This window comes from Erigeron canadensis, chromosome 4, assembly GCF_010389155.1.
Source record: "Erigeron canadensis isolate Cc75 chromosome 4, C_canadensis_v1, whole genome shotgun sequence".
In the NCBI taxonomy this organism is placed as follows: Eukaryota; Viridiplantae; Streptophyta; class Magnoliopsida; order Asterales; family Asteraceae; genus Erigeron; species Erigeron canadensis.
In genome coordinates this window covers 24,755,579-24,781,694 of record NC_057764.1, presented here as the reverse complement: position 1 = coordinate 24,781,694, position 26,116 = coordinate 24,755,579, and the positions used below count along the sequence as shown (strand labels likewise).

At 31.6% G+C, this 26,116-nt stretch overlaps 3 protein-coding genes across 5 annotated transcripts; 1 reads left to right on the top strand and 2 right to left on the bottom strand.

Annotated features, from left to right (window-relative positions):
• Positions 1-7,756: 7,756 nt before the first annotated feature.
• On the bottom strand, positions 7,757-12,753 carry LOC122595834 (UMP-CMP kinase 3-like). 3 transcript variants are annotated; one of them, XM_043768288.1, is made up of 11 exons: positions 12,637-12,753; positions 11,940-11,996; positions 11,082-11,142; positions 10,380-10,434; positions 10,053-10,170; positions 9,752-9,908; positions 9,563-9,643; positions 8,828-8,935; positions 8,645-8,716; positions 8,407-8,462; positions 7,757-7,940 (listed from the first exon to the last, which is right to left on the bottom strand). In XM_043768288.1, the coding sequence occupies exons 3-10, from the start codon at positions 11,109-11,111 to the stop codon at positions 8,451-8,453; spliced, it is 633 nt and encodes a 210-aa protein (XP_043624223.1). In that variant the 5' UTR covers positions 11,112-11,142; positions 11,940-11,996; positions 12,637-12,753; the 3' UTR covers positions 7,757-7,940; positions 8,407-8,450. The 3 variants fall into 3 exon arrangements, with proteins under 3 accessions (XP_043624223.1, XP_043624222.1, XP_043624224.1); XM_043768287.1 differs by lacking the exon at positions 11,940-11,996; XM_043768289.1 differs by lacking the exon at positions 11,940-11,996 and having other exon boundaries at positions 9,755-9,908; positions 12,637-12,749.
• Positions 12,754-17,408: 4,655 nt separating this feature from the next.
• LOC122597221 (sister chromatid cohesion 1 protein 1-like) lies at positions 17,409-22,133 on the top strand. Its single transcript, XM_043769844.1, has 20 exons — positions 17,409-17,461; positions 17,872-17,940; positions 18,026-18,084; positions 18,175-18,219; positions 18,304-18,323; positions 18,406-18,482; positions 18,616-18,733; positions 18,836-18,911; positions 19,009-19,087; positions 19,397-19,497; positions 19,888-19,949; positions 20,031-20,195; positions 20,291-20,453; positions 20,535-20,617; positions 20,702-20,864; positions 20,979-21,033; positions 21,200-21,339; positions 21,667-21,754; positions 21,862-21,974; positions 22,051-22,133. The coding sequence occupies exons 1-20, from the start codon at positions 17,409-17,411 to the stop codon at positions 22,131-22,133; spliced, it is 1,812 nt and encodes a 603-aa protein (XP_043625779.1).
• A 2,782-nt stretch (positions 22,134-24,915) lies between these two features.
• LOC122598047 (ubiquitin-40S ribosomal protein S27a-like) lies at positions 24,916-25,529 on the bottom strand. The gene has a single exon (XM_043770654.1). It carries the CDS (start codon positions 25,499-25,501, stop codon positions 25,040-25,042), a length of 462 nt encoding a protein of 153 aa, XP_043626589.1. The 5' UTR covers positions 25,502-25,529; the 3' UTR covers positions 24,916-25,039.
• Positions 25,530-26,116: the final 587 nt, after the last annotated feature.

Sequence of the window (26,116 nt, the reverse complement as noted above, 5' to 3'; positions counted from 1 at the left end):
CATCACAAATTTATATTTTTTACCCAATAATTTTAATATAAAAAATCAATAATGTTAGCTAATATATATTTAATAGAGTAATAGTTAATATTATATATCCAATAGATTAATATCTAATATATATCATAATAATAAAATAATATTATCTATCTTATATTTTATCCAATAGATTAGAATCAATAAATATGTATAGCTATTGTGATTACTATTAGAAAAGAAAAATAAAAAAATATAACGTATTTATATATAACTATATTATCAATGTATTGTACATTTACCAAAACAAAGAAAAAACCCTTTTTGCAACCTTTTTTTTTCTAATTTTATTAAAATCAAAACAACTCAAATTTTTTCCTCTACCAATAGAGCGGTTTATCTCAAAACTAATGTTTTCAACACCAGTGATGTACATACAAAGAAGAGGTTTATGACAACAAAGTAGATGTTTGTATGTATTATTTATTTATTAATATTTTGTAGAAACAAAATTGCAAATATACCCTTAAAAATGTTTACATTGTACCAACATTGGAGTAAGGACTCTATCCATGGTTATGTTTAATAAATTTTGCAAAGTTATTACAGAACAATACTAATGCATTGCCTATGGTGGATTCTAACTCAATACTCAATACTATTTTTCTAAATTTTTATTGATAAAGATCCCAAATTTTTTTAATTTTTTTTGGTGGATGGGGTATGGGAAGAAGGGGAGAAGTCGAACTCGAAAAAATGAAATGTAATGGATCGATTGGAAGACAATTGTCAGGTAAAAAAAGGTTGATGGTTTAGGTTTCGGTCGTCTGGATGCTCTTAATTTTGCATTGATATGTACAAATATATATGACATGTGGTTCAAAATATGGATATCATTATGGTTAAAATCATCCATGTGATTCATGGTTTTGAGTCTGCGTTCGTGTGTAAAACAAATGGTAATAATATATGGGTAATATATGTTCATCATTCTCCGAGGCACACTCGATTGACGATTGCTAGCCGCCTTAAGATGTTACTCGTAATAAAGAACGGTTGGGATTGAAAATAATACAAGATTTTGGAAAGATCATTGGCTTGATGGTGACTATCTCGTAACTCGGTTAGAAAGGTTGTATATCTTGACACCATCTAAAAAATGTGTCATGTGTGATATTTTTTATGATATGACATAAAAATCTGAATGACATTTAGATATTTGTGATAACAAAAATAAGTAATAATTTTTAACCTTGAATTTATTGAATCAGTAAAACTTAATGAGCAACACAATAAATATTTGTGTAATTATCAAGGTCAAAAGAGCAAATGTTGATATAGTGATATTGAATATTTTAATTTGTCAAGAAAATTATATTTTTGATATATATAAATATAAAAATATAGTTACTTGCGTATTACGCGGGACAATAATCTATTTCAATAATATAATAAGCAAGGGATATTGAAAAAAACTCTTTTATTGATTAATAGAAACGTTTACTCATATCTTATAACATCCAATTAAATGCAACAAATTATGGGCTAAATACCGCGTAATATAGGTAACTATAACTAAATGTTTATAGTAGAAACATATTATGGTTTTTGAACATTGTATGTTGACAACTTGATAAATTGTCAAAATCATGTAACATTGTATACGTGACAACTTATATAAACTGTCACGTACATGTTTTTGATTGGTCGATTACATGATTTGAACATTTTTATCAAGTTGTCAACATAAAATGTCCAAAACTTAGTTGTTTCTACTATAGACATTTGGTTAGTTAATTATATTCCGGAATACTTAACCCATTATCTTTTTACATTACTCATAATTATCTTTACATAAATAACCTACACTAGTGTTATCAACGTTATCAGTTGCAACCCCGATCACCTGCCTCCGCTACCACTATCGTTGTGGTATCGTGTGAACATTAGTTTTGTTAAAATCATTTCACTACAAGAAAAATGTTGATTAATGACGAAAAATATTTAATTTATCATAATGACTAAATTTTCGTCACTAGCAATCAAAATTTGGTCACTATCGTGGTTAGTTACCAAATTTCAAGTGGTCACTTTTCGTAACTAAAGGTCCGTCATTAATTTTGTTTAAAGACAAAAAAATGTTATTTTTTGGACACTAATTTTGTTTAATGACCAAATTCAGTGACTACTTTTTTTTAAAGGTAACTATATAAGGTTATTAGTGATCAAATTTTAGTGTTTAACGTGTTCGAAAACTCCTCTTTTCTAAAATCTTTCTGGATTTTTATATTTGTTTAAATTGTTAATCAGAAAAATGGCTTTTTTGTGATGGAATATGCAATATGGGGTCATAAGTCATAACTACTCTAGAGCCGTAGATAAAGAAAGAGTCTTTATTAAATAATGCTAACGGAGTATGATATTTTCAGAGAACTAAATGTCAAACTTCAATGCTTTTGTACGTTCGTTGATTGAGAATTGAAAGGTGCATGGGATTTTATGGATCACCTGATTAATTTTAAGGTAACAAAATTCCATTTTGCTTGCAATTCCACATTTCCAATCGATAGGTTTTGGTACCTTCAGTCCCATTTTTATTTGTCTCATAATACTCATTTATTTTTACAAAAACACATTAATGATTCACTTTTTTAAAACGCTATGTCTAACTGTTAAAAAAAAAACACGCTATGCCTATGATCAACGACTTCTTCATTTATTTATATATCCAGTTACAAAGAAAACTCGCTATTTATAAGAAAACTTTTGTCCGGGTAGCAATTTGCTCACACCTAATTTTACACCCAAAGACATTAAAGGTTTAAGTTTTGATACCAACCTTATCATCCTCTGAAAGGGTCATTTGGAAAATCCGTAATGAATGTGTCTTGTCCAACAAAGAACCACTAATTCTCTATGCAACAAAGAGCTCAAGTCTACCAGGTTTATATGGTTAACAAAATAGAACCAAACTTTCCTGAATTGAATGAACAAAATGGTGAAGTTTCAATTATTAGATTGCTTTCATTTTATCTTTTTGCTTTTCTTCGGTCTTTTCTTATTATACTCACTAGTATCTTGCTAGTCTTCAGTATAAATAATTGATCAATTTAATTGTTGAAATTAAAGATGGTTAATTATTCACTTATTATATAGGACTTCAACATACAACGGTAGAGTGTTACACACGTACTCTAAATTATGAGATGTTGAACATGAGCTGTTACAGATGATTTAAAGGAAAAACCCGCATGACACGAGAACTCCAAATTTTATGTTAAACGAGCATTAACTCCAAATCGAATAATGATATTTGTATGATATATAAACTTCATCTCAAATTATAACTTTTTTGCTAGTATATATATACATAATCTTTTATAAAGGAAAATGTGAAGGTCAAGCAAAAGTTATGGTGGGTGAAACCGTGGGATTTTTCATGATCTTACCTACTTTTATTAGAAGTATATAGGATAAAGATTAATCATAGACAAATCTTTGCATATGCAAAAGGTAGGTCAAACAAATTGAAAATTTACATCTACTCCTGGAATATGAAGAAACTTTGTTACCACAACAACAAACGTTATGGAAATTTAATACACCTTAAAGTAAAAGTATCGATCACATAATCTTCGTGAGTTTCATCAGAAATAAACCGGAAAACCGAAAAACCGGTCCGAACCGCTTGATCCGAAACCGAAAAAAAACCGAAACCCGAAAAAAACAAAAACAAAAAAAACGAGGTGTAATGGTTCGATTACGGTTTTTAATATTCATTATCCGGGTTAACCGAACCGAACCGAATTTTTAGATATATACCTACGTATAGTCATATATATATATATGTGTGTGTGTGTATATTTACACATATATGTATTACATGAATACATCATTTACATATCTATTTAGTTAATTTTTTGTATTTGTTGCTTAAAATATTAATAATTTTACTAACTTTCTTTCATATTTTATGATTAGTTTGGATATTCTAAATAATTTTCTTAAATATATGCTCCCTCCGTCCCAATTTAAATGTCACGTTGACTAACTTTGACTGTAAATAACTTTCTTTGTATTAAATAGTAGTTGATGAAACTTATATGAACGAAAAGTACATTAAAAACTCAATCCATTCATATATTTTATATCAAGTGTTACATGACACAAAAAAAATTATTTACGGTCAAAGTTAGTCAACGTGACATTTAAATTGGGGCGGAGGGAGTACTATTTTAAAGAAAAGTCGTTAACTTTGTTTAAAAAATTTATCAAAAATATTAGTAAAATCCTATAGAAAATATTTTAATTAGTAAATCATGATACTCTTAAATAGAAACTTGCATTGTATAAATATAATGTTAAAAAAAATAATACAAAATTAGATGTAATGTATATTAATATATATATTAAAAACAAAGTTACGGAAAATATGTGTAAAAAATAGTAACGGACCATTTTATTTCTTTGGGCCATTTTTATTTTCTTAGTGGGCCGCTTTATTTCCTTTTGGACCCATCTTATATTCTTAATTTTAGGCTTGACAAATTATGTTTTGATCTTATAAATTGCTTCCAATTTGTTTACAAAAGTTCACTTATTTTAATTGCATATTACTATTTTTTAAGTTTTTAACATTTTTAAAATTATCTCATCTTTGTACAAGTGAACTATTACATAGTATATATACACATAACAGGAAGGTGTATGTTTTGAATATACACACCTAACCATCTCCGAAAAATTTGTTTGCAATACTTATTAGTTTCAATGTTATTTCGGTTAATGTTTTATTATTATGGATTTTTTTTTCACTTTCTATTTTCAATGATTTGAGAAATTAGCTTTAATTATGTTTTTATTATTAGTTTGTTTTTTTATTTTAAATATTATACTTATTATCTTTTAGAATTTATATAATATATTAATTGTTATAAAATTATATCGTCGATTTTTTCTAATTTATAATTGCCTACCCATTAAAAAATTAATATCAACTCAGGTTTTGAGCTAAATAATGTTTCTAAAAGCATTTAATAATTTTTACATAGTACGGAACACAATAAATATAATGTTTCCCGGGGCATCTCCCGGATAACGTATCTCGTTTATTTATAAAACAAAATATTAACGTAGTTAAATAACTATTATACATTCAAAAGTTAACTAAAACAATGTCAATTGACTATCATAATTGAAAACTTAAACTTTATATTAGCATAACTTTAAAAAATGGTTAACCAAAAATAAAACCAAAATTAACCGACTTTTTCGGGTAACCAAAACCCGAAAAACGGCTCAAAATTTCTAGCTAACCGAACCGAACCGTTTACAGTCCTATTTTCATCCATCAATGAAGTTTGCAATGGAGCCACCAAACCACACTTTCACATTGACATACGAGTTGTGGCTTGACATAATTATGATACTGTAAAACAAGCTCGCTTTTTTCAAAAGGGTTAATTGATCATTTGGATGAATACAACGTTTGTTGTTAAAAAAAAACATCTTTATTCTTAATAAATAATAATGGATTTTTAAAAAATTTATAAGGTTATATATTTTTAATTTTATCTCATTCTAAGATGAAATGATGAAATAATAACAAAACACTCTAATGTCATTAGCTATTTCATTTCAAAAAGGCAAATAAACAAGTATTTTCACAATCTATTTCATTCCATCTTTCACGATGCATACTAAACGCCACCTATGTGTTTCTATATATCGATACATATCTTGAAGCAAAACCATAGAAAGTGTAGCCGTCCTCAGTAAAACTTGAACTTGCGTATTAATTTTTTGTAACAAAAATCCAACATTCTCTAGAAACAATCCTACCATAATACGTTTGCAAAAGTACAAGAAAGCATCAAACTTCAAGAATTAAAATATAAATTTAATTATATGATGATGTGAAATGTCATTATCGATGCACCTAGTCACGTTGCATACTTTCAATTAAATTGAAATGATTAGGTGAAGGTAGTTTTGCTAAGTAGGGTCCTTTGCAAATACCATAGTCTAAACTCTAAACTTTAGGACAACAACAAAGACAGGTGTGTGTGGTGCCAACATCTACTAAATCCATTACTCAGTTATATACTCTATATATGATTCTAATCTAAAACCAATATTAGCATTATTATCAAATATGTCTAGTGTGGTTGTAGTTATGACTCAATAGATAATATATTAAATCATTCTTAATGTTGATAAAATAAGCTACTTTTATCCCATTCAATAATTAGAAAAATACAAATTATAAAAGTATCTTAAGGTTGCAATATTTTGACTTTTTCTAATCTTAAGTTACTAGAGCTAATCCAGAAGGATCACAAAGCTTTCTTTATATATAAACTCTTAAGGATATGCCAAGTCTTATGCTAGTTACTATCAATATGAGTCGTATGTTGTCCACTCAGAGGGACGGAAAAGGTCATCAAATCATCAGCCCCTTCACGTTGTTTATAACGGGGGCTTCTATTGCCACCCATGAATTTGGGCAACTCTAGGTGAGACACCTATCAATGGGGTTACTTGGGTGCAATTACAATGACTCATTTGTACTTGAGATGACTTCATTACCATCAGGGGTGACAACAACAAAGAAGTTTAAAAGCTTGTACATTTTTTTTCTTATACATTTCATTATTAAAAGGGAAAAACAAGCCCCCTTCTTTGGTTGGGTGAACTATTGATTTCCAAGCTACATTGATAGTCACGAGTATTGCACCCAAAACTATTTGATAGCAATGACTCATCATGACAACAATGGCTCTATGTTATTGAAAGGTGATCTGCATACCACTTTTTTTTTTATAACTGTATACCATCCAAAGTGTTTTATAATATTGATCGATATAACCATACAGAACAAACATTACCAGTGAAAAGAAAAAGGAAATAGATATATCTTGACACGGATGTTAATTATACCTTATATGAGTTAGGAGGTACATAATATACCTCTAGAAGCAAATATCCTGGAGTCAGATCCAAATAGGCAATAAAGATTGTTGCTACTAAATGAGTTTGCTTCTAACTAGTAAGTTGTTTTTCCCACAATGCCCGGTAGAACCGTAGAAATCTTAATTTGTAAATGCTCTATAATATAATGATTAGAAAGTCTATCTCAATACAAAGATTGTGATGCCCATGCTGTATAGCGTTTATTGTGGTTTAGTGTTTATTTTGACTTTTGGTGATAAAGCCATTTTGCTCATCGCAATCATCTTAACCATTTTTACAGCCAAACGATACAGCTCGTGAGAATTGTGTTGCTATTGTAAAGAGCGTCCTTTCCTATTATCTTAACACAGTTCTTGATCTTAAATTTCAACTAGAGTTATGTATTTATCTGTTAAGATAATCACATGTAATTCTGGTAAAGTTCATTTACGTTAAATTACCTCGTAAACAATATTTTTCCAACATAATTGACACATTAAGTATCACTACAAAACCTATGTTATCACGGTAACAACTTTAACATTTTAGAACCTATCATTGTTTCGTCATTAGCTTATTTTCATAGCCATTTAATATGCTTGAAATAAAACATAAACCCCAAATAATCCATCTATAAACAAATGGCTCGAATCATACCTTCACCTTGTACTGTACCGCATTTTTTACACGAGCTTGATGTTTGTTTTCCTGCACATGATGATAGCGCGACATACAGAGACTGTTTGGGTAATATGATGTTGCTTCTGATATTAAAGTTATAGTAATTGCAAAGAGCAACAGCAATCATTTCGGCTGAGAATAACATATGTAACAGTCAAACTTCGTGGTATATCGTCTCAATGGTAACAAAATAATGGTAGGAATAATGACAAAATACCTTCCTAACCTATTAAACAACATAGGAGATGATCAAGTAACTTTTAACAATGTAAAAATACATATAATCGACCATAACTCTGATCATCGATCCCGTTCCACACCATATAACTTAACTGCAAGAATTATTCAAAAAATAAGTATACCCATTCTTACACACATAAGGTCGTTCTACAAGTAATTATAACGATGTAAACCTCCTAATGCATATATGAAAAGAGATACATTTAAATTAAATATTCCTTCTTATATATCAAAAATATAAACATGTGGATCAGGAGATGACATGACCATATCTATGTAGTGTAGTCAACAACCAATGTCCAAAATAACATCAGAATTTTAGGGAAACCAAATATTTCATCTCGTCAAAGTTCAATATTTTGTAAATTCAGTTTTTAGTGTTACTTATTATGTTCACTCACGATGAAAAGGACCAAACTTTGTTGGCAAGTATTTTAATGCTGTTCTAAACTACATTTTAAAACCAGTTTAGATAATGTTTACTGAATAGATCAGATATGAACATGAGAAACACGTAAACAAATTTGGATTACCTATAGTCCAAATAATCATAGTTACCTTGATTGAAGAGACTGGAAACTTAATGGCAACAATGATTGCAACTAGGAGGCAGCCTGCAACGCCATAAAAAAAAACATGTTCAAGTACGAATAAGTATGAATAACAAATTTTAGACATATACAGGGACATTACAACTTTCAGGTATCCAACACGATGCATATTTCTTCCAGATAACCAGTAGGACTGCTACAATTATAATATATAGAACTATAGAAGGTATTATAACTTGTATTACCGTTTGCTGCCCTGGGGTGAATAGGGCCTTGACTGTTCCAAAAACTTCTCCAACAGGCTTGGCGGAATCAATCTGAGGAGCAAATTTAGCCACATTGTAAAACATTTGATATTAAAAAGTCAAACATCGACTTTTTAGCTAAACAGGGAAATGATGATGACACTGAAGGGATCTCAAATTTACCTTTCGAACTTTGTCCTTGGAGCTGTAATATTCGATAACAGGGAGACTAGACTCAAGAAAAACTTTGAAGCGTTTCCTTATTGTGTCAATATTATCGTCTTCTCTCCCCTTCATACAATTAAAAGGTTAAACGAGGTGATTATATAACTACTAGATATAGAATTCCGGGAAATAAATGGTTATACAGTCACCACAAAATAAGTTTATCATGTGAAAAGATGTGCTTTCCATTCTCCATGGTGAGCGCATCAGTGATAAATTTATATCTTGCATGAAATGATTGTATGGACTAACTATAAGAATGAATATATTAAATATGACTGCAAAAACAAAATTGCAGGGAAGCTTGAGCGGAAATAAAAGGGTAAAATGCGGGAAAATAAGAGGAAGCAACTCAATTCAAGGCTTTGCTCCCAGAATGCTTAGTGACTTGGTGAGTACATCAAGTGAACACCAAGCGTGTGTCCCTTCAAAGAAGAGGTCGCAATAATAATCCAGAAAAAGCGATTAGAAGACCATATATATGTATCAAAAATACACTTCAGGTCTTCCCTTTATTTTTAACCCATTTGACCCATTCATCATTTAGCTAGCTATTAACTATCCTATTGAAATTTAAACTAACCCAAATCAACCCATACATGATTAAGTGATGGAATTGCATCTAATCGTAACATGTGGAAAAATACAATGTAGTAGCTGCCAAGGTATGATTATATAACTCAATTATCTAACCTGATTGCGACTCAAGAGACGCTTCTCCATCTCTTCCACAGGGCAATCAAAGTAAAGAACAAACTCAGGTTCAATTCCAGCCTGTAGATCATTAAATTTATATGTTGATAACCTTAATCTAGATATAACTCAACCCAAGTACTAGAACTCAGTGAAAGTTTGAAGAGTTAAAAGGATTATAGAACTCACAACTGCCTCAAAAGCCGCACGATTTTCTTCATTGCGAGGGAAACCATCAATTAAAAATTTGTCATTTTCATTTTCCGCAATTGCCTTGAGAAGAAGATTAACTGTTACTTCTGAAGGGACAATTTTTCCCTCCTTGATCATGTTCTGAATCATGGTCCTACAAAATATTATTAGGAAACTAAAGTTGAGATGATTCATCTAACAAAGGCACCACTAAACTCTAATAATTAAATTTTTTTATTTATTTCTAAACAGCTTGTCACCTCCATATGGAAGAAATTATGAAATCAAAACCACTAACCCGTTTTCAGAGCCAGATTTAATTTCTGCCCGGAGAAGATCTCCAGCACTAAGATGGGTATACCCGAAATGCTCAACAATATTTGCACACTGTGTACCCTTACCACTGCCTGGCCCTCCTGCTCAAGATTAAAGATGAATGAGAAGCACATTTACATCGAAGCCCAAAATATTATACTATAATCCAAGAAACTGAAAGTTTTCAGGGAAAATAATGAAGACCATAGATATTACACTAACACAAAGAACAACTGAAAAGCATGCACAGGAAAAGCCAACATTCTTTATCTATTATGCAGTGCTAGACACTCATACACGAAATTCTCACCTAAGACAAATACAATCTTGGGATTCTTTTGTGCAAGAGCACTTCCGGTTGCTTCCTGTATCAGACATGCATATCAATTTTGGTTACTGATAGTAATGATTTCAGGGGTGACATGACGAACAAAAGTATGATGATATATCTAAATCCCCGTATGATGATATATCCATCTTAGAGCACGGCATAGTTCATCTTTATATTGATATAATGTGATATTTAATAAGAGTAACCTATATAATTTGCAATTCTTGGGTTTCTTAAAGTGGGTTGTTATCTACAACCCTATACAGCTAGAGGTAGAAAAACGAGCAAGGTATGAAGCATAATAGATTATTTAACGACAGGTCATAACAGCTCTGCTCAGGTTGAGTTTTTAATGTCATATTCTTTTAGCAAAGAATTAGTGTGTTGATTGCAACACTACATTATGTATATGATAATTTAATATTCTTATAATAATAAGACTTGGAAAGTTTAATTCCTGAAAAATACTCTCTCGGAGAATCTGAACCTCTTTGACCCAACCATTTTTCTAAAAAACTACCTTGTCTTAATTTACCAATCTAACCGTATACAATTTGACGTAAACCGACCAACCTATTCATAAATCAAAAGGGTCAAAATTGGCGCCTACATATATAAACTAAAAAAGCATGTAATGATAATTAAAAAATAAAATTGTAAAAAGCTTGGGCAACCAACTACCTTGTTCGCATCTTCAATAATAGTGCCCATGAGACTACACTATAGTCTGTATAGCACAACTCTGCATTCAAACAAAAACCTTCTAGTCAAAATCTTTGTCAGAGTAATAAACATAATTCATCGGTCAACTGGTCCTACGTATTAATATATTACTCTACCCAGTATTCATCCCCATTTGTACAAGAGAAGAGAGTGAATATGCACATAATCATGTATAGATTTTAGCACCAAAACAAGTACTAAATGACAGCCAAAAAGGACAGATGATCCTAAAATGAATCATAAGATAGTAAAAACATGTTGTCAAGTAAAAAATATCTAGTGTTAAGATATTAATCTACTTAGTATTCATCCCCATTTGTACAAAAGAAAAGAGTAAATTTGGACTTTGAGTAATCATGCATAAATTTTAGCCCCAAAACAACTACTAAATGACAGCCAAAAAAGACAAACGATCCTAAGATGAATCATTCTGGCAAAAAAATTTAATAAGAGGATCTTACTTTAAAAGTATAACTTAATGCAAGTCTGACGATATTGCTAAACTATCTCTTTTGTAGAAAATTCACGCAAATTTTACAAAACAATCACATACAAAGAGAATAAAAAAAGGAAAAATGACATAAGGTTTAAGTGTTTAACAACGTTAGGCAAAGATGCATATGTCCTAGGACAAGGTTAAATCGATTTTTACCATCAACCGAGCAGGATGAAGTAAGAAATAGTTGAAGCCTCCCAAAACAAATTAACCAGAAAGCTAGGCCTCGTTAAAAATACAGAGAAGACATAATAGACCCTAGCCTTCATACCTTGAACCCATCTCAAAATTCAAAAAAAGTAAGCTACTTTTATACTTACTGTATCATAACTTCATAAGCACTCGATACTTTGACCGGAGCTAGCTATACTCACCTTCTGAGTTCAACTTATAGTTAGAAACATAATACATACAAATATATGTATAGGTATGTGAGAGGTTCTATACCTAAGCTTACGTACATGACAACCTTATATTCACCCCTGTATATAAATATACCAAACTTTTTTAGCAAAAAGCCCAACAAATCGAAATCTCGAGCAATATATGCTTATTGAAGAAACCCGACATAAAGCTTATGTAACAATGTGTCATACACTCATACCCAGATCCAAAAATCAAGCCTTTAAACCTCAAAATTAATAACCAAACCAGCATATCATTATCTATATACTCGTTTCAAAATAATAACATTTGGTTACTTTAAAAATCGAGAAATTCGACAATATTATATATAATCTATAATGATTCTCTAAAATATATATAACATTACAAATAACACTAAACATAACTAACAAGCCCAATTCACTACTCACAAAATAACACAAAAAGTTCCAATCTTTTTTATATAAATCCACAACTAAAACATAAATAATGAAAAAAGCCCACATCAAGATTTTATAAAAATAGCATAAATAATAGATCAAGAGTGTTATACTAACAATTTAACAAAGATCTAATACACGGAAACAAGAACAATAAGAATTAAATCTTAATAAGAAGGAAAAGAAAGCTTACCAACAAAATATGAACAAAAAGTTGCAACAATGGAAGCTTTTGGGGGGGAATTTGCGTACGGAAGGTGCCGGGCTAACTAATGTTCTTTTGTGTGTTTGTGTTTATATAGGGGTGTTTGGTTAGCTTATTTGACAGGCTTATTAGCTTATTATAGTGTTTGGGCAATTTAAGAAGCTCATTTTCATACAAGTAAATAACTAAATACCCATTTAATTATTTTTTTGGCTTCTTTGAAAATTCATACATAAAATTACATGAGTAAATTTCATATGTATCCCTCCTAAAGTATGAAATATCGTATTTATCTAAATATTGTTTTATAATCATTGTACATCATGCATTGAAAACTTATAATTTGGGTATATATGATATTTAAGGATATTTGATATTTGCCCAAATTACATAAGCTACTAAGCTCCTCAAAATCCTTAGAAAAACAACTTCATAATTTATTAAAAGTGAGAAGGTTTAATTGACTTTAACTTTTGGTACCATCTAAAAAGAGTTGATGCAACTCTTTGTTTTGGATACATGTGGTCTAATCGGCAGTTTGTTATTATAAATTGACTCTGATTGTCCTAATTTGTTTTTCCAAGTATCGCTTTTATCTAAATCAGAGTATGAATACGTAATAAGGTGAAACGTATGGTACTAATAATGTTACATGTATGTTATACTACAGAAGTTAACAAGATGGAAATATAACGTGATTCTTGTAATATCTGTAATAAAAAATGTTAAACAAGTTAACGGCTCGACTTGATTATTCACGACGACACGACCTGATTTGAACATTACCCTGTCTGTTCAGAAAATAATATAGTTTTGGGTATAAGAGATTTGTTATTGTGAGAGATTTATCCAATATATAAGAAGGTAATATCTCATGCTTGAAAACTTATATCTTTAGCTACAGAAAGTTGCATTTTAATAATAACGGATATTTTACTCAGGTGTTGCCCTAAAAAAGCTTATGTTATTTTACAATACTAAACTTATACCCGCGGAATGCGGTCGCGGTGGAGGTAGTGATGGTGGTGATGGGTGGCGGAGGTGGTGGTGGTGACGGTGGTGGGGCGGCAAAAGGGACGATAATGGTAGTGAATGTAAAAGTAATTTATGTTTAAGGTGTTAGTGTAGTTATTTTTAGGGTTGAGGATCTATATTGTAGATTATTTCATTATGAGTATTATAGATATATTAGGTGGAGATGTTTAAATTAATAAATAAAGTTAAGGAGTATTTTTGGTTTTTAAAAGCTGAAAGTTTAAAGAGAAAAAAAAAAAGATGATGAGATAATGTAAACATATAATAAGTAAGTCACTGATTTATATATTAACATATATCTTTGTATGAACCCTTACGTAAAACAACCATATATGATTTTATAGATGAAGAAAATGCTTATTGATTTATTAATAAGAATATGATTGAAAAAAATTATTAGCCTCTTGCCACTTACATAAAATCATTGCCTTATTGATAAGAATGTGATAAAAGAATATTTATATTAGCCTGTATTACCACACATAAAATTTTGCATCATTTTTACATGGAAATTTTTTTTCACTGTGTTCTAAATAAATGGCGAGGCCCATTGAGCCATATTGGTTCAACATTTTAGTATATATATATATATATATAACAAGCTTTTTTATCCGTACGATGTGCGGATATTAAATTTATTTTTTAAAAGTTTTAATATTGACATTGAAATTAATAATATATATAATGTTCAACATTTAGATACCAAAAACAAAAAATTAAACTTAGTTGAACATATTTAGAAACCTAATGGTATTGTGCTACTTGGATAGTGAAAATTAGTTTAAATGAGATTGACAGTATCTTGTGGCTGCATACTTGCTCTAAATATCGTATTTGATCACGAATAATTGTAATTACAACCCATGTTTTTATTAAAACAATTGCTACCCATGAAAGAAATGAACCTGCATAACCCGTAACTTCAATGAATCAAATTGTGATATCATTATCTAGTTAGAAATATTTAAATTCCTATAATGAAACGATTTTGATAATATACGATTTGATTAAATGAATCCAAGATCAAAAAAGTTAGATAAAGAATATTGCCTTTACAGGGAAAAAAAGATATATAGAAAATTTAAACTCATATTTAAGTTAATACGGTTTTAGTTTTCTTTTTTGCATATGGGATTTGTTTCTTAAATATAAGAGATTTGGTTTCTTAAGTTTGTGTACAAATATCTTTTTTATTTAATATTTAATGGATAAATATTGTCAAAAAAATGTGATAATGACACATAGGATAAAAACCTATGTGACAAATTTTAAAAATAGCTTTATATTGAGGAGGGTTTTAAAAGGTTAAGATTCTTATTGTTTTAATAAATATATAGATATTATAAAACAAATATACCCTGTTTAAAATTTTAAGTTTCAATATTTATTTCTTAAAATGTTCCTTCTATTTATTCTATATTTACTTAAAATAAGTATAATACTTTTTCTCTCTCCTCAAATTTTAACCATTCATTTTTTTTTCTTCTCCATAAATCATTATATTCCTTTAATTCATTCAAACTCTTATATCTTAAAACCGTACATCGATAAATTATAAAAACTATATGGGTGTTCTTAAAATTTCATGCTTTTTTTATAGAGAGGTCATTCGATATACTTTCGACGAATTTTTAAACCTGGAGGTGAAACCCATACGGCTAAGGGTGGAGCCTGTCTGATAGATCACCCTATCATCGCCACCGCCGCGATTACATCACCGCCCCGTCATCACCTCCATCACCACTGCAACGCGCGAGTACCTTACTTTCGTGTATAATAAGATACAAAATCCGAGAAACGAGAAAAATCAAAGCATATGTTTGTTTGATAACAAAGTCGACTAGGATTGCCATCCAAGCACCAATTCCTTCGTTTAATAGAATATTTTTGGTGTATAAAGTCTCAAATTCAGGATCTTTCGCCACGCGAATTTCCTGAGAAACGAAGTCATAGGCACGTAGGTTAAAGGCCAAACCGACTACTCCAAGAGCATTCATCCATAAACCAGTTACCGGTACAAATAAGATAAAGAAATGTAACCAACGTTTATTGGAAAAAGCAGTCACCATTGAATAAGTTTCTTCAGCTTGAGTTGAGTTAAAAACATGGAATGTAAGCGTCATTACCATCTTCAAATAAAGTATTTTCTACAGTAGCACCATGAATAGCGCATAGCAAGTACGGGTGTACAAAGATGGTTTACAAAGATAGGTGACTAACATGGTTTACAAAGATGGCTAGGATGTCACTTGAGTGATACTGTGATATTTATGTTTGGTTTATATACGGATAAAGATTCTTTAAAGTTAAAACTAACTTTACCAATAAAGTTGGAGCGATTTTGACATTTGGATTAAAATCAAAGGTCAAAATTCACAACTTTATTATTAAAGTTACTTACAACTTTAGAGAATCTCAATCCTTCATATACCCTTGCTTACATGATCATTATGAAAGTTTTTATAAGGTAAATAATGTAATGATTTTACAATATTTTGCGTGTTCTATACTTTTATATACGAGCATAGTTCTCGCGCGTTGCAGCGGCTACAAGGTGATGACAATACAAAAGGGAGGCGGTAGTGGAGAGCGAAGGAGGCGGTGGAGAAGGAGGGCGACGACGGAGGGTGATAATGAGAGTGTGTAATGATTAGAGTGAATGAGGAAAGAAGGGTATATAACGGTATTATGTTTAAGTAGGGGTATTTGGGAAGAAAAAAAGTGCTGAATAAAGAGATCCAATACTCTTTATAAAAGGAGTATAGATGGTTCAAACTCGAGATAAAGTCAGAGAAATTTCATATAAAGGTAAACTAGAAGTATTAATCAAATTGCGTTTTAGTTTCTTTAACGGGCAATATTTAAAACAAACGTAATTTTGGTTTGAACCAAACATCACTTAAAATTAAAACTCATTCTAATTCGATTTGTGTTTCATCTATAAATTTATATCTATATTAATACTACATTGTAAAGCAACTCTCCTTTGGAGTTTCAACATTGAACTTAAATTTCATTATTGATTTTAAGTTTCAATAATGTACACATTTTAATGCATAGTGTACCATACATCAATAACCTACATGCCCCCACCATTGCAACCCCCCCCCCCCCCCCCCCCCCCGGGGTCACTACCATCGCCACCGCCATTACATCATCACCGTCATCGCAACTGCCAGCATTACCGTCTCCGTTATTACACCGCTGCATCGCTTGGGTACCGTTTTAGTACTTATTAAAAAAATACGGCAAAAATTTTGAATGAAATAAAGGAAGATGAAATGCCAAAATTATTTCTTTATACATTTAAATGACGAAAATAAAATCATGTAGTGCAAATTAAAAGATCCAAATTAAATCAAAAAAATAATAATAAACTAAATACACCTCCATGTATACACTGAAAAAATGTATATACACACTAACCATCTATATTAATGCACAATGTACAAACACCTAAAGTATTGACGTGTGTTAAAAGAAACTTACAGCGCGCACATTGGTGTGGTGTGGGTCCCACTCGTACGTCTCACATTTTTCTGCTCCCTTCTCCCGCCACAATTCTGTTTCACTCTCTCTTTCTCTTTCTATACATACATTCACCTATATATATATATTTTTCTGATCATCTTCACAATACATAATTTTACACACACACATACTTACATATATAAACAAAATCCTCCTTTTAATTTCCCTAATTTTTAAAGAAAAATAGAAAAAAAATGTTCTACTCTCACCAGCTACTCGCTCGCAAAGCTCCGCTCGGTCAAATCTGGTATTTCTTCATTTTTTAATTATTCATCCTCTTCATATACATATATATACACAATATATATGTATATAAAGTGTATTTATAATTTGTGATAATAAACATGATTCTTCAATTTATTTATGCTCGTATTCAAATTTTTCGTCGAAATTTTATCTATTCGCTGCGATTCCGTGTTTCCGATTAAATGGAACTTTTTATTTCACACACACACACATATATATATATATATATAATATATGTATATTCATATATTTTTTATATAGGTTATGTGTTATTAAGTGACTGATTATGTAATTTTATGTAGATTTTAATTTCTGTATCTGGATTTCAGTTTGATTAATACATAATATATAATTTTATTCATGATTTAATGATGTGAATTTTATTATTATTATTTTTTTTAATTTAATTAGGAGGGCAGCAACAATGCACCAGAAAATCAATAGAAAGAATCTCAACAAGCTGAACATCATCAACATCTGGTTTTTGTTTAAAAAAAATTAATTTTGAATTTATTTTTGTAGTGTTTATTTTGTCTGGAATTTAATTTATGATTAAAAATTGCAGTGATGAAATATTGAATCCAAAAGTACCAATGGCTCTTAGACTAACTGGAATCCTCATGGGTAAATTTTTTTAATTAATCCCCTTAATCAATCTGTAGATTTCGTCGACTAATTAACTTGTGATCTGATATCGATTTTATCGATTCTCAGGTGGAGTCTGTATTGTATACGAGCGAAAAGTTAAACTTCTCTATGGTGAGTCTTTTATATTTGAGGAATTTGTTTGTTTGTTTGTGTTATATTTTTGCTACTAATGACTGCATTTCTTGTTATTTACAGAGGATGTGACCCGTCTTCTCGTGCGTGCTCAGACCCCCTTTTCTGTTTTCCATTTTTGCTTTTTAGCTTACGTTATGAAAGTCGGTTAAATGTATGTTATAGGTGGAGTTAAATGAAGCTTGGAAGGTGAAACCTACTCGAGATCCTACGGTTCTTCCTAAGGGCAAGACTCAGGCCAAGTATGTCTCCAATTCCGTTCTTTATGTTGATTTTTAACAGTTATTGATGCATATTGACAAAAGTTTGTTTGTGGAATCGATGAAATTTGATAACGTGGTCTAAGGTAATCTATATATTGATACCTTATTGTAGATATGAAGCTGTTACACTCCCTGATGACCAAATCTCAGACTTAGGAGAGGATCAACATTTTCAATTTTCTAACTCAGACACAGTAATTGGGATACACATAAGTGCTTATACTGAAATGGTAAATTATGCAACTAATTTGTAAATAAGTACAAGCTTTCTTAATGTTCTTTTGTATGTTAAAGTTAAAACGTTCAGAGCCTGTGTTTTTCTTTTTATGCAGAATTTAGACAACATAGATGAGTCGTACATCAGCCACAACCAGGGCGAAGCTGAACTGCCTCGTGATTATTATCAAGGTTTTCAAACTTCATCCAAAAACATGATTTATATTTTGTTCATGCAGACAAAGTACGAATCTGCCAAATGTTACCTGATGATATTTTGTTTTTTCAGTTGATAATGATAATATCACGATACCTGATCGCTTTGATTCACACCAGGCTGATGCAGGTCGTTTCAATAAGTTTGAGAGGTAAGTGGCTTATTTGTGATGGTAATGTAGCTACCTAAATCTGTCATGGGTACAACTTGTGCTTGTTATATATTGCATAGTTAAAGGTTGCTTTACTTTAAGTATGTATTTTTGTATCTTTTAATATCTGCATTTTATTTAGATAAAACTGATTTGAATTCTTGTAATATTTTTGAAAGATAGAAACACTCTATACTTTCTGTAATTGGTTTCACTTATCGAGTTTTTGTCAAAATTTGCTGACCATTATAGCTGACCTTAGTTAGAAAGAACTTAATGGGAAATTAATTTGGAAATCTGTTGCAACAGGTTTGACACTGAAGGTGACTATATCGAACAAAATGAAGGGACACATACTGACCTGCCAGCACCTCTCCCCTCAACACCTCCACAAGACGGTCCTCAAAACCGTATGCATAACTTATCTTTCTAATTTAGTCTTCCAGTCATGTATACATTTGGATATTTCAACCCGTTTACTAATGAATGGGCTGATTTTGGTTGTGGTTTATATAACGGGTTACATTGTCGATTAAAAGTTAGCTAAATGGGAACATGTCTAATGCGTTGAAAATCGCCCAAAGTGTAATTTGATCCTTACATCTTTCTACCTCACTTCATTTTGAAAAGTCAGTTGGTTTTCTGATCATATACCTGCATTAGCTATTTATGCAAGACAAAAAATGTTTGTGGGTCAACCATAGCCGACCCACCCATTTCAAGTTTTACTAAAGCTACCTGCCCCACCTCTAGTCTCGGAAAACTATTTGTGGATAATTACTGACTTTAGGTTCTTGTAGCTGATGAGATACGCAAAAAATATCCAGAGGATTATGTCAATCATCAATCAGATGAGCACAAGGTGAATTTTTAGCTGTGCAGTTCAATCTAATCATAACTTATGAACATGTGAGCTGTTTTAAGTGAAAGTTCCATGTTGTAGGCCCAAGATAGTCCACAGATTAAAAGACCACCTAGAAAAAGAGCAAGGCGGGCCCCAATTCCAGTCATGGATTGTGAACAGACAATAATTCCCGGTTCGGAATATCAATCATGGCTTCAGGATACTTCTGATATTTTAAGAAGCGGCAGAGGAAGAAAGCGAAAAGTATGTTTCTGAATGATATGATGACAGTTGTTTCTTTATAATATTCAAGTATAGACCATCACACAACCTATATAACAAATATCACAAATGTTCAGCACTCAGGCAGCATGCACTCCACAACGATAGCCAGGCTCATGGATCTACCGCCAGTTACTCTAGTTTGTGGCTTGATTATGAATGGGAAAACCGATGTCTATTATCCTACTCCTCTTTTGAAACAATGGATGAAATGTAAACCTGTTATTGATTCCCCTTCAGGTATAACTTTTCTATAATTAACATATTTATAGATATTGTAGCTACTATAAAGAGCTTACCGAAGTTATTTACTACATTCAGCAGATACACCGCCACCACATCCAGCAGCATCGTCATCATCACCTTCACCAGAAGCAAATAATTATCATAACCCAACTTCATTTGTATGATTTCATCTTTAAGTCTTTGCATTCAATTACGTAGTAAGGTAATACTAACAATTCCTCATAATGTGTTTCGATCTTTAGCCTTTTGAAGATCATCATAGTGGAGTTGGTTGTGGATCACTGGAGGCTTCCATAGAGACATTGTTGCCACATATCAATAAAACTGAGATACGTGCTGAAATACCTGTAAAAGAGTTTGGAACAGCAGCTAAAACTGACGTGGCAGTTACACCTGCAAACTCAAGTACGATGGACGTCTTCTTATGTGCCAATAAATAATGGTTTCAACACTTTCACACTGATAATTATAGTAGGAAATGATTATTTTTGAACAGTCTTTTTGTTTTCTTATTTCAAGTAACAGGTGATGGTGTTAAATCGATAAGCTCAGAAGTGCATGTCAGTTATGGAAGGTTAGTAAATAATAAGTGAGGTTAACCCACCCAATCAGAGTATCAGACCATATCTGTACTGGCCCATATCAAGATTACCTGTACTGGCCTGACCCGACCCATTACCCAAACATCTCAACTCACCCATTTTGCCACCTCTATAATATATGCTAATGTAATTCTTCAGGCCCAAAAACATGAAGAGAAATATCTTGTCATCTAGACAAAGTGGAAGCAGCCTCAAACCAGTGGTAGAGGAGTACTCATTTGATCAACCTATTGAAAGTCCAAAGTTACCTGAAGAAAACGAGATGGAACCAGAGAATGGTGCATTACTTGCTCTATGTCTATTGTGTCGTCTAGATTTGCAATTTTGACCCATTTACTAATGAATGGGTCAATTTGAGTGATGTTTTATCTCTAACGGGTTAATGGTAGTTAAAATGTGTCAAAAATAGCCCACAATATATTTTTAAAGCATAAAAACTCTTAAAAGATATTGTTTTGGGATAGATGTTTTGGATCAATCCAATCCATTTTGGCTTGTACGTGATGATATTAACCGTTTTGACCCGTTCCCATTTTCCCACATCTTAATCATTTTCATAGCCATTACATTCTTACTACACGTGGCCATTTTGTTTACTTCTTCAGATCTATTTGTGGAAACGGGTCCAACTCAAACCCAAAAAGTCCCAATGCCTGATCAACAAAAGGAGCAGTTAACTGACTCTATCCGCCTGTAAGATTACAATGTCTTTTTCTTCTTCAGGTTTCTGTTATCAATCCATATGATACATAGTCATTATGTGTTTCAAAACTCAATTTTGTGAACTTGGGTGTGTACAGGCAACTAAAGACACATTTTGACACACCTGGAGGATCTGGTCACACCTTACTTAGCCAGCTTGCAATGGGATTGGACAGGAAAGGGGCTGCTTGTTTATTTTATCAGACTTGTGGTACTTTTCCCTATAATCATACTCCCACTCAAACATTTAAGCTGTTTTCTAATACTAATACAAACTTTACTTGCAGTTTTGGCGTCTCGTGACTTCATAAAGGTGTATCAGAAGCAACCTTATCAGGACATTCTAATTTCAAGAGGTATCAAGATGTAACAGGCAGGCAAAGTTATTCAATTTATCCAGTAATTTGTTTCCAACTTTCCATTATATATAAAGCTAACCATTGTCAAAGCTACAAAAGCTTTTCAAAATTTATACTACTCGTAGTGAGTTTAGCATGAGAGAAATGTATGTATACAGGCAAGGATATAGTTTTGCTTTGTAATTTATCTAATGTCCCTAATTATTATTATTATTATTATTATTATTATTATTATAAATTTATAATCAGTCACCTTTCTCATTGTTTGCAAAATAGAATTAAAAACCACTTGAGTGCAAAATAGAAAATTAAATTTAACTAACACATAATTCGATCCCTATATTAATAGTGATCTTCTCTGCCAAATCAGTATATCGCTTTTCTCTAATTTATCGTATTTTCCGAAGATATTGAATCGAACATAATGTTCGTAATCGATATAACGATATTTTGTAATTTTATATGTATCTTTATTTTCAATATTCATTGACTTCTAAGCTGATAAAATGTATTTTTTAGAACGTCACTATCCTGCTAGTAGAAAATATACACGTATATCCAAAGTTCGAAACCAACTTTTGTAGGCACTAATTTACTAAGCAGGTTGATAATTGTACCATCTTTTTAAATATTTTTATCACAATATACAAGTATTATTACAAGTACTGGATACATAGATGTGGTAAAGTAATTAAAAATTGTGGTATTAATATCAATTCTCATTTACTAAATATAAAAAAAAAAAAAAAAAAAAAAACCCATATACCAATGATTTATATTTTAGCAAACAGGATCAAGTTAATAGCGTACTTCTATTTCAAGAGTCATATCAAGCGTCCTAGCGAACAAAATCAAGTTAGTAATTGGCTCGGTTGTATTGAATGTTCAAACAGCTTTCATTCTAGATAGGAAGAAATATCATGGATGGCCTGATGATACTCGATGAAACTATCTGCTACTCAGAACGTAGAAAATCCGAAATTACATAATATTCAAAGTGGACTTCGAAAAGGCATTTGATACAGTAAGTTAGTCCTTTATTGATTAAGTTATAGGGCAGATGGATTTTCCACCTTTATGGCGATGTGGATTAAAGCTAGAGTTTTAAAGTCAGCTAAGTCTTCACTTATCCTAGTCAACGGCTCACCGACGTTTAATTTGAGTGTGAAAGGGGAGTGAGACGACGAGATCTCCTATATCGTTTGATTTTCATTTTGGCAATGGAAGCTCTAACGTACGTGCTTCATGGACCAGGCATATGAAATAAAAACCACTCGTGTCTCGCATTGAAGTCGGGTTTCTAAGGTTGCTGGTCCAACATAGTAGAGATTGATTATTGGTCTTCTGAAAGGCGCATAAAGATATTAGGATTCATCAAAGGAGTAGTGGGAAATGGCCAATCAATCCGTTTCAGGATTGATATGGCCATGGCCATGGCTATGGGAGGAATTAATGGTGCAGCTTTGCTATTGAAAAGAAAATTTTGTAACTAGCTTTGTTAGCTCTTATATGTCAACATTTTTCACTGATTCCAATGCATTTTTTCCAAGATGTATGAATCGAATATGATGTTCGTAAATAGATATAACGATATTTTGTAATTTTATATGCAACTTCTTCAATCGTTGAATTCTAAGCTGGTAAAATGTTTTGTTTAGCAAGTCCGATGAGTCATTTCGTGAAAGATAAAAACAACCCTTTAGTGTTTTTGAATTATGGTTCACTTGCTTATAACTATTGCAACATTGTTGGGTTAACATTAACATGATTAACATCGAGTATCTGCAGTCATGCAAAACAACAAAATTTTATAAAAGAAATTGACATTTTTTCAACAATAGACACCGCGCTAAGCGTGACAACACTCTGTCGATGAGCATACAATTTGCATATAAGGTCTTCCTAAGGGAGAAATTCATGTTCGCAACACGGTTAGCTGGCAAGTTGTCCTAACTTGAGAACCTCGATCATTAAATTAAAATTAAGAGTCATAACTCAAATTAGATCTTTGATTCCAATGGTTGACAATGTATCAACTTGACTAAACAAGTTGGTAGAACTTGAAAGAATCTTAATCTCCTAGCATATAGGACCATTTTTGTTTTCCGACCATGTTTGAAAAGGAAGAGCTGGTTTTTAAAACAGAAGTTTGAACCAAGGTTGGTTAGCTTTCTATAGCACCAGATTTCGGTTTGTTTATTTTCTAGTGCAACGTTAGGAAATATTCTTATTTACACACATTCTAAAACAAAATTTCTAAAACCAAAAGGTGATTTATCATTTGAAAAACGTATCAACTATTAACAAACCATCATTTCCACAAATCTAGGCCAATTATGCAATAACTAATCCAAGTCCATCCTTCCTAGTTGAAAACTAATCAATACATTTTTATATGACAACCTTCTTATATTGCAAGAATTTTGAGTCGCTTGTATAACCTAATTAAGAAGTGTGATATATCATATGAAAATGTCTCATCAAGTCTTCTAATGACATGAATAATGCTAATATGATCAAACAATCATTCCCACAAATCTAAACCAGCTATGCAAGACACTAATCCAAATCCGTCCTTCCTAGTTGAAAATTAACCAAGACATTCTTATATTACAACATGCTTAATTAGCTAGAATTGACTAATCACTAGCATCGCCTTTGCTAATTAACTAAGACATTCTTATATTATTGCATGTTACACATCCAATCCAAACTAAACAAACCAAATAATCTCATAAACCAATATCACAAAACCATAAATAAACATTCAAAAACAAACAAAACAACCAAAACTAAACCATAATCCAAAACATTAAAACTTCTTAACCATCCAAACATAAAAACACCAAATTATCCAAACAGCATAACAAAATCCAAAAAAATAAAACAAAAACACTCAACCTCATTCTTTCATAACCTAAGCCTTTTGATAAACGTAGGTAAGTCCACACTTACCACAATAATGTCTATCAAAATGATTCGCCATAAAAGTCCCTGCACCACATTCCCCATTCGGACATTCTTTCCTCAACCTCTGCACTTTCCCAGAATCATCAACCTTATAAAACTGCAAAACAGACAGCTTCACTTTCCTATGTTTATGTTTAATCTTTTTGGGTTTTGTGTATGTCTTCTTCTTACGTTTTTTGGCACCGCCACGTAAACGTAAGACCAAATGAAGAGTGGATTCTTTTTGGATATTGTAGTCGGCTAATGTCCTGCCGTCTTCAAGTTGTTTGCCTGCAAAGATTAAACGTTGTTGGTCTGGTGGGATGCCTTCTTTGTCTTGAATCTTGGCCTTCACATTGTCGATTGTGTCGGATGATTCGACTTCTAAGGTTATTGTTTTGCCGGTTAAGGTTTTTACGAAGATCTGCATTTTGGGCAGGTTGGGTAAAGAAGATGGAATGGTGAATTGTTGGTTTTATAGGTGTAGGGTTTTGTGAGAATTGGGTTTTTTTTGGGCTTAGTTTTGTTTTTTTTTTGAGTGTTTTGATGAGTTTGGGCCGAATTTTTTTTTTTTTTTTTTAAGTTAATGAATGAACTTTTGCAGGCTATTAGAGGATCCATGTTCTAAATTAGCATTTCTCTCATTTTAATTTTTATATACTTGTAATTTGTAAACGGTGGAGCCTAACAAGGCTTTGAATGCATTTGCGTTTGGTATGCATCAATGGAAGATGGAATGTAATGGAATGATTTATTACAACGGAATGAAAAATACTTGTTTGTTTCTTTTGTTATAATAAAATGATTTATTATGTTAAGAATGTGATTCCATCAATAACTAACATTTCCATTCTTTCGAGGGTGCTAATTTTTATTTCATTCCAAGATGGAATGAATATGAAACTACCTATATAACCTTATAGCTTCTACAACAACAACAACGAGACCCAATTTCTGGTCGGGTATAGGAGAGGTGAGTTGTACACAGTCTTACTCCTACCCAAAGGTAGAGAGACTGCTTCCAATAGGGACCTCCGACCACAAA